The sequence below is a fragment of the Eptesicus fuscus genome, chromosome 2 (assembly GCF_027574615.1).
Source record: "Eptesicus fuscus isolate TK198812 chromosome 2, DD_ASM_mEF_20220401, whole genome shotgun sequence".
NCBI lineage: Eukaryota > Metazoa > Chordata > Mammalia > Chiroptera > Vespertilionidae > Eptesicus > Eptesicus fuscus.
Window position 1 is genome coordinate 38618783 of NC_072474.1, and position 9302 is coordinate 38628084.

The window sequence follows — 9302 nt, forward strand, 5'->3', positions numbered from 1 at the left end:
CCATACAGGTGTTCTGGTCGCACTACGCCAGCCTGCACAGGCAGTGACACGCCCTCCCTCACGCCTGGCCGCCGCAGAGGGGCTTCCCACTAAGTCCTCTGCCAGTGGCTGCCGCATTTCTGAAAACTTTATCCCTGACTTCCTTAATTCAGTGTCTACTGCAAGCATTGCCCTCACGCTCACGTGCCACGATGTGAAGTATAATATTAAGTATGTTTGAAAAAAATAATTGAAATAAATAAAACTTCCTATTTTGTGTCCACATAAGAAGCATCCAAACTTGTAGAGAATTTTTGTAAGCGATTATTTGAGCCAAAACTGATGACAGTTTCTGGAAAGCAAAATCTCAAACGCTCCAGAGAATGGCAGCTCGCAGCTGCTTTTAGCCATTTGGGACTCAGGAGGGAACGAAGGAGCATCACCTGGGAGAGAGAAAGCAAGGTGGGGGCTGGATTGCAGGATGATTCTAGGTGATGTGCTCTGTGAGGGCGGTTACACTTATTTCAAAGGTGTGTGAGCCTAGATGCCCAAGAACAATGGGCAGGGCTTGCTCAAGGCAAAGACAGACCTTTTACTGAAGAACAGACAGTAACTGCCCATCAGGACCTGCCCAGTCAGGAGTTTACGGTCAGGTCACCCTGTGAGGTTACATCTGCAGAAGCACGTTTTCATCCTCCACATTCGCAGTTCTATGCTTCATCATGTTTCTGTTTTTAAGATCTTAAGATCACTTTTACACAGGCTCTGACATTGTAGTAACAATTACAATGAAATGCAACTCTTATGCTGTAATTACATAATGCCGTGGTACACAATTTTTATTTAAAGCCATACCACTTTCCAGATTCTTTCAGAAAGGAAAGCAGGCATTTGGAATGAAGGCAAGATCGGGGTTGGTTGCAGTGTAGGATCTGCCTGTTTACTGACAGGGATGTTCTTCCCACATAGATACTTCCGGGCGTTCGGATCATAATCGCCAACCCAGAAACAAAAGGACCGCTGGGAGACTCACACCTGGGTGAGGTGAGTGCGTGGCTTCCTCTAGGAGACATAGCCTCTGAGGCCAGATTTGTCCTTCTGCTACCTACAGCCTGTCCCCAGAAAGCAGCTCTCCCACCCCCTGACCACAGTGCCCATCCGGTCGCACTGGGGAAGTCACCCCTGACCGGCTGGGAAATAAGGTGAGATGAGCTTTATGGCTTGAAGGAGGCCATGACAGTTCAGGATTACAAAGTGGGACTTCCCTAAGGAAGCGGGCTAGTTTCTCTCCAAAGAATTTAGAAGAGAAAACTCTGTGGGCTGTGCTTCCTCATTTCTCAGCTCTTGCCCTGGTTTCCCACGGCCGCCCTTCATCAGGGAGGCGATAGGGAAGCATACAGAGGGCAGCCTCTACAACCTCGGGGCCTAGCAGCGTCCGCGGGTGCCTGCGAGCGGGAGGAGGACAGCGGTTTCTTCCCACCGGGTGTCCATGTGACACTCTGCTTCTTCGATTGCATAGCCAGCTTCCTCCAGGGAGGACGTTGGGGCATCAGGAAAGGGCCTCCCCGCGTCACACAGACCCACTCCCGGGGTTCCCGCTGCGAGGCGAGCCTGCTCCCCACTTGGTCGGCTCCCTCCTGCCCAGCGGACGTCCCCGCTGCAGTGCCACCTGCATGTCCCGGCGCTCCCTAGCCTGCCTCTGTAGCCGATGCCTCACTAGAAACTCCACGATCAGCACTGTCCCTGGAGGACACAGCGACATTTACACATTGCAGATGAGCAAACAGGTGGTCATGGGCGGGTCCCAGCCACGGCTCCCTCCCCCAGCTCCTCTTCCTGGGCTGCTGTGCGGCCCTCACTCGAACCCCAGAATGATGCAAAGATTAGAACTGAGATGACCGTTCTACACCTTTTACTCCATCAGCCTCTCCCGTGCCCGGGGGAGCCCACCGCAGTCTGGCCGGCTTAGTGCCACGTGTCCAGGGAGGAAACCTTGTTAGAAGCGGAGCAGTTTCCATTCCCCGCATTAGGCGGCTGCCTTCCTGCTCTGTTCGGCCGGCAACAGTCGCTCGCAGGCCTGCCGTGCCGGGCCCTGTCCCGGAGCTGGGGTCCCGTGTGCACAGGGCGGTGCTTCTGGCTCCCAGGAACTTGACTGCTTTTCAGTGTAAATGAGATAACGGAGCAGCGAGGCCCAGAGCACACCTGGCTCCCCCGCTTCGGGACGTCGTCCAGACCTCACAGCACAGTGTGTGAGCGTTTTAGGAACTTCAGTGACGCGAGGGTTTCCTCCGGTGGTTTCCATGGCTCCGCGTCCCCGCGTGGTCTCCACTGTGAGTCAGCACGTCCTTTTCCCTTTTCCCAAGTGGCACACACTCCGGTGTTTTTCTTTCCTGTTTCCTGGAGTTAGAGTTTTTCCCTCTTAGAGTTTGTTTTGTTCTGTGTTGTTTCCTGCGATATATTTCCAGCAGTATGCGAAACGGATGAAAGGGGGGGAATAAATCATAAAGCTTTTTAATATTTCTCCAGGTTGCTTTTTGGAAACCATCATGTAATTTGAATATGCGTGAGGAAACTGGTACAACTTTGCTCCCTGGTTGTATTTATTTAGAAATCCCTCCATCAACCTGCTTTGGTGGAAGTCTCGATGGGTGGATGGTGTGGTTCGCGTAGCTGCAAGCTTGCGCCGCGGGGCCTCTGTGCCAGTGAACTGCCAGCATCTGTGTCTCCCCAGAAACCGAGTGAGGTCCCCGGCGCCTTGCCTTTGCCGTCCAAGGACACCTCCTCAGGTTGACTTACCCAGGCCTGTTCTCCCCTCACAGATCTGGGTCCACAGTGCCCACAACGCCAGCGGCTACTTCACTATCTATGGAGACGAGTCCCTCCAGTCAGATCACTTTAGCTCGAGATTAAGTTTTGGAGACACCCAGACCATCTGGGCACGGACAGGCTACTTGGGGTTCCTGCGGAGAACTGAGCTCACAGACGCAAATGGAGGTGAGCGTCCAGACGGGTGGGTGAAGGGCCAGGCCCCGCAGACACTGAGGACCCGTCAGGGGTTTGGAATTCCCAAACCCGGAACTTGAGTTTCTAGGGGCCACTGAGGCTTCCTGACACCCCTGCCCCGCACACCCGGGAGCTGTGTTCACGCAGCCAAACTGGCATACGTTTGGGGGAAAAGCACGGAAACATTTTGGCCTCACATTTGAACGTAAGAAACCCAGAGGCTGTTTCCCTTGAGGGTACTCTCTGGGAAGAGCTCGGCTTAGAGCTTTGAGCTTTGAGGTGGGTGGTGATCCCGACCTCCCTGGAGGCGCAGGTCCAGTCCCGCGCCCACAGTCACGTCAGAAGCCACGGGCAGTGTCTCATTGCATCGGACCTAAAACGGGGAAGATCTCCGCCCTGGTGTTTTTCTACATGCATCGCTTCTTCAGAGTCGCCCTGATGCACTTACTGCCCCGAAGGTGAAGGAGGCGCCTCTTATCTGTGAGGCACGAGGGGCCACCTGCGTGTTGCCCTTACCCGGGTGTGCAGGGCTGACGAGGACACATGTGCTGTCACAGGGCTGAGGAACTCTTGGTCCTGAACATGGTCAGAAACTCCGGCGCGAAATAGCGGCAGCACTCAGACCTGAGACGCCATCAGAGGGAACTGGGTGTACCCGCTGTGCCAGGTCCTCACCGGGTCCCCGGGCCCGGCACAGTGAGGAGGGCGGCGCAGCGCCGCCCACGGGACCAGGTGCAGCGAGGAAGCCACCTCCCACGCGTGGCACCCGGGGTGGAAGCTGCCTGGGCAGCGCCCTCTGAGGGCGCGGGCTGAGCGTCTCCCCGCAGAGGCAGCTGTCCCCAGCTCGGCCACTCCTTTCCTTGCGGCTCTTGCTCATTCAGGAGTCGTTTTAATCTTTCCAAGTGGCTTGAGCGGCTTTTTGGTGACGCTCACACACACTTGGTTCCCTGCACAGAGCGCCACGATGCCCTGTACGTGGTGGGCGCCCTGGATGAGGCCATGGAGCTGCGCGGCATGAGGTACCACCCCATAGACATCGAGACCTCCGTCATCCGAGCCCACAAGAGCGTCACGGAGTGGTGAGTGCCCCGGGCGTCTGCGCGCCAGAGCGGACGGAATGTGCGGCATTGAAAACGGGTCCTGTCTGAGCTTTGGGTCGTAACCCTTTATTGTTCGGGGCTAATACCATGGCAGTCAAGCTGGTGTCACACGTTCCCTGGGAATGACCTGTGGACGGCCGGGTTCACATGGGGCTCCATGCTGGCGGCCTCAGGCCCCGGGGACCACCCGGCAGCCGCCCGTCACGTCCTCCCCGCCAGCCTCCCTTTCCTGCTGCTTCTCCAGTTCACCCCTGGCCTGAGGAGGAGGACGTGACACCCACGTCACTATGTGTCCGGCGACCAAGTCTCTCCCTTCCTCAGCGGCTGGGCCCCTAGCCAGTGACAGCCCCAGCCCCGGCTTCCTGGTAGACCCCCGCCTCCATTCAATACGGAAACGGGCCCGATTCTGATGCCGTGTCACCAATTCCAAATGCCGTAACGACACGACACCAAGGGACACGTAACGGGGCCCCCGGGGCATCACCCCCGCCCCGGTGGGCTCACGGGCCGTGCAGAGCGGTGTTTGTCACAGATCAGATGGCCCCGCACCAGCACGCCTTCTGGGGTACCTGTCCCTGCAGACCAGGAGGGCGTGGTGCGGCTCCCTTTCACTGTTACGTGACGTTGTAAGTTCTAAACAAAACACGCGCTTTCCCCCACAGACGTGCTTTCCCCGTTAACAAACAGCAAGTTTTCCCAGATACTTCCTGCCTCACGGCCGAGTTAGAGCCTTCACTGTGTCTGGCATGGAAAAGCGGTTACAGCTGCTCACTGCTGCCCCCCGTGCACCCCACCCTGGGACCCTCCTGGGCCTGCTGCTGCCCCCCGTGCACCCCACCCTGGGGCCCTCCTGGGCCCGCTGCTGCCCCCCGTGCACCCCACCCCGGGGCCCTCCTGGGCCTGCTGCTGCCCCCCGTGCACCCCACCCTGGGACCCTCCTGGGCCTGCTGCTGCCCCCCGTGCACCCCACCCTGGGACCCTCCTGGCCTCTGTAGCCAAGCAAACCATGGGCACAGGGGCAATGACTTTTAAGGTTCGTAACCACTTTGTAAAAGCCCAACCGTATAAGGTTAATGTGCCTTAAAGTGTACATCACAGACTTGGCTCCCACAAATTGGGAGACTGGCTGCTCCGGGTGCCCCCTTTGGAAGATCCCAGATAAAACACTTCAGAGGGAATCTTTGACATTGTCGAGGAATTACCCCCCAAGCGGGTCGGCTCCTGCTGCGTGCAGTCACGTAAACGCTGATAAGTTATTGTGCCCCCACATCTGCACTTGTGACCTCTGAAGTATTCGACCTGAGCTGGGGGCCTGCGGGTCGGCTGGGTGCAGCTGCCGGCTCAGGCCCTCGGACGTTCCTCTCTGCCATGCAGAGGCTGGTCAGCACCAGCCCAAACACCCAGGGCTCTCCAGCCTCGGCTACATCTCACTGTCCAGGTTAATGTGGCCCAAGGTCAAGGGCAGGACACAGACCCTGCCCTTAGGGCCACAGTGTGCCCACGGAGGGAGGAGCCACTGCTGCACCCGCACCCCTCAGCACAGTGGGGGGGGGGGGGGCGGGGAGAGGAGCTGCCAGGCACAGAGAAGATGGGGGCGGGCCGGCAGGAGAGGCCAGTGACAGGAGATGAGGCGGTGCGTGAGCTCAGAGCGGCCCCACGCCGGACTGAACGGGCTCAGGCAGGTTCACAGGGAGCCAGTGGCACTTCTTGGAAAGAGAACGTGAAAGGAAACCTCCCGTGCAGTGATGGCGTTCTCTCCCTTCCAGCGCCGTGTTCACCTGGACGAATTTGCTGGTGGTGGTGGTGGAGCTTGACGGGTCAGAGCAGGAAGCCCTGGACCTGGTCCCCTTGGTGACCAACGTGGTGCTGGAGGAGCACTACCTGGTGGTGGGCGTGGTGGTCGTCGTGGACATCGGCGTCATCCCCATCAACTCGCGGGGAGAGAAGCAGCGGATGCACCTGCGCGACGGGTTTTTGGCAGACCAGCTGGACCCCATCTACGTGGCCTACAACATGTAGCCTTGCCGCCAGCTCCGCACACGTTCCTGGAGGCGGACGCATCGGCCTCAGTGTCGCTGAGCGAGCAGCAGCGGGCGGCGTTCCGGAGGGAGCGGGCTCGCGGCGGAGACTGCCGGGCGGCCCGGTTGGCGTGGGTGGAATGGACACGTGAGTTATCGCCGAGGTTTGCTCAGAAGGACCTCGCATTATGCCTTCAGTTTGTTGGAAAAGCCCATTTCAAAACATTTTTCTTCTTTTTCTTTTGTTATTGGATAAGTGCTTTTTTCGTAAATGTGGTATTTCGTTAAGCCAAAATAGCAATTAAAAAAATATTCTGCCCTCCAGATGGGTTCTTCTAAACAATCTATGTAGTGTGACAAAGCATTGTTTTCTCTGTTTTAATGTGTCATGAAATCTTAATGACATGGACCTGTTACTAATTTAAGCCATTGCTAGCTCTCATTCTTTTAGGACAGTCTGTTGAGGTACGAGAAGACCTTCCAAATAGCACCTTCCAATTAAATTTTAGCAGCTTTCTTTGTCGGAAATGTGCTGAAGACACGGAGGCTAACACATGGCCTTTGGCGTTAGCATAGAATGAGAAGAAATTATAAATAAGGTGTATTTCAGCAATTATCTTGCAGATATCTTTGTACTAAACTAAAAAAGATAAAATAAGTTAACTTCTTCAGATGTAATTATGTACAAAACGTTTAATTTATTTTGATCTCTTTAGAAGTATAAAAGAGAAAAAACATTCAAGAATATTAAAGTCTTGTAATGTTTGCTAATATAAAAAAGTGTTGTATTATCTTGCGTGGATAGTATCACAACAAATATATGTATATATGAGATATAAAGTCACTAAGAGCAGAGGAGATTTTAAAGTTTAAAACGCAGAACCTGCCGTTGCATGGTGTCCCCTCCACGTGTGTAGAGAGGAGAGCTGCTCTCACTTCCGCGCTGCCGGTGGCAGCCAGGGTGCCGGGAGCCCCGCCAGGCGTTCCTTCCAGAACCGGAGGCCGGCAGGTGAAGTGCTGGGAGACGATCGCAAAGGCGGAGAAGGACTGGGAGGCGAGCCGGGCCTGCTCTCCTTTGCTGGGAGAGCCGCACCGGACAGTGTGGTCAGCGTGTGCCCGGCGCGCCGGGGAGGCAGGCGGCCGACAGCACTGTTCTCTGAGCTGCAGGAATTGGTTGCACAATGTTTTTCATCCTTTTTGTTAGTGTCACCCTTTTTTGGTCCTTGGTATGAACAGGAACGATGCTCTGCGGTCCTTGGCACCCGGCTGCGTTGATTGCCCTCAGATGGCCACAGTGGGGAGTGGACAGGGTGTTCAGAACAGCCTGAGGGGAAAGATTCACATAGAGCGTCACTGCAGCCAGCTCTCCAGGGCCCCCAGCCCGCGTGAGCAGAGCCCGCAGGGACCCGCCCAAGCTGCCCGCGCCTCCCCCAGCGCCCCTGGCTGGAGCAGAAGCCGCACAGCTGCCTTCACGCTGCCACCTGTGGACCCACCTTTCTGGTTCCCGTCTCGCTGCTGCCTCCCAGGTCTGCTCATTCCCAGGGCTCATCTTACCCCTCCCGGAGCCGGCCCGTCTGTGTGCAGCCAGGAGGCGGTGTCCGCTCCCCGAGCGTGACTGACTTGGTCCTTGGCCCCGGACGGCCCTGCAGTGGCTCTCGTTGCTAGATGTGCATGACTAAGATTGTTGCTGGGCAAAATTTAGATTCTCTTTTCATTTTATCGTAGGCAATGTCTTTATCTGCCCTTGCTGTACGCGCCAGCGAGTCAGCCCTTTGCTAAAAGACAGTTTGGTTTGACTTCTGAGATCCAAGGCTAATTGTTTGTTTTTTTAATTTAAGTGGCATATATTTTTTAATTTGTCTGCATGTGGGATGCATCCTTCCATTGCCACAAATCATTTGGCTATTACGATATTGTTTGACTTCATTGCTGTGTGTGAATATTTCTCCACATGCTTCAGATACACATTCCTACGGTCTCTGCTCCCTACAGGGAGAACTCGTCACACACAGAAACAAGACATTTCGTACACTCACCCACCCGGTTAGGAAGGGGGTTTAAGGTTTCGGGAAAGACACTGAGTAGGACACACAGCTGCAGGATAACTCGTGAGGTCCAGCGGAGGTCGGAAGGGGCAAGTCAGGTGTCTCTCCAAACATGACCCTCGCCTGCCCACGTCAGCTTCCAGGCCCGGCGGTGCGGGTGTGAAGCGTTAGCGACATCTGTCACCTCCGTGTCGGAGTTGAGATCCAGAGGGTGGGGGCTGGGTGGCGGCTCTGTTGTGCAAGAAAAAGGACAGGAGACACTCGGCACCACCGTCTCAGCAATAACGAAGGCCGTTCTGCATTAGCAATTGTCCTGTAGATAAGCCACTCGTGGGAACGTTACCGGTGTTTGTCTCGTGACCTTGTGCTTTCGAAGTCGGACAAAACCGTGTGATCAACTTGCACAAAGGAGGGTACACAGTGAACACAAACACAGACCTAACCCACCAGGGCGGCTTCCTCATGGTGCTTGTTATTATATATATTTAACCCTGCTTGACACTTTACCCGGGGAAACAGTCCCTTTTATCAGTTGAATGTTAGCAGCGTTATTTCATAGAGTGTGATGACTGGTTAGAGAAGTTCATGTACTCAGCCAATCACGGTTTCAAACAGAATTTTTATGTGCAAAGGACGGCAACCTTCTCGTATGTTAAACCACCAGTAAGCTTTGTACATCTGTGATAACGCCTGTTTTATATTCAAATGAACAAATAAAAGCTTTTATTTTTGTTGCTCTGAAAATAGCAGTTTCTTAATTGGTCCCCTGGAAAACTGCCCGGACAGCTTCCGTCCAGGAAGGAAGTGACTCCTACGGGAAATGGGAACTGTATCTGACTCTGTTTACATAATGTGTTGCATTACTTCTTAGTACAGATAATCATACTTGGAACAATGTTTAAATTTTGATGTGGGCATTTATTGCTAAAAAAAATTCCTATGGCAACAAATGTTTTGTGAAATGTTTTTTTAAATTCTTTTAAATATATCTAAATATATTTGTTCACATTTTGCTGCAAGTGTACAGATTATTGGTTAACTTCTGGGATAAAGAGCAAGCATGAGTCCTGTGTGCAAACACTTCCATCAGCTGTATTGCAGGGACCCTCTGCATGTCCGGAGGAAGGTCTAGCTGGCTAGTTCAACCCAAATTATCT

General features: G+C 54.5%; 1 protein-coding gene across 2 annotated transcripts in view; it reads left to right on the top strand.

Annotated features, from left to right (window-relative positions):
- DIP2C (disco interacting protein 2 homolog C) overlaps positions 1 to 9077 on the top strand; it is a 385891-nt gene extending 376814 nt beyond the window's left edge. For both annotated transcript variants that reach the window (XM_054726559.1, XM_054726564.1), the window contains 4 exons: positions 949 to 1023; positions 2799 to 2973; positions 3938 to 4061; positions 5849 to 9077. In XM_054726559.1, coding sequence (XP_054582534.1) covers positions 949 to 1023; positions 2799 to 2973; positions 3938 to 4061; positions 5849 to 6101 — 627 coding nt within the window. In that variant the 3' untranslated portion in view covers positions 6102 to 9077. The remainder of the gene's footprint in view (positions 1 to 948; positions 1024 to 2798; positions 2974 to 3937; positions 4062 to 5848) is intronic.
- The last annotated feature ends 225 nt before the right edge of the window (positions 9078 to 9302 follow it).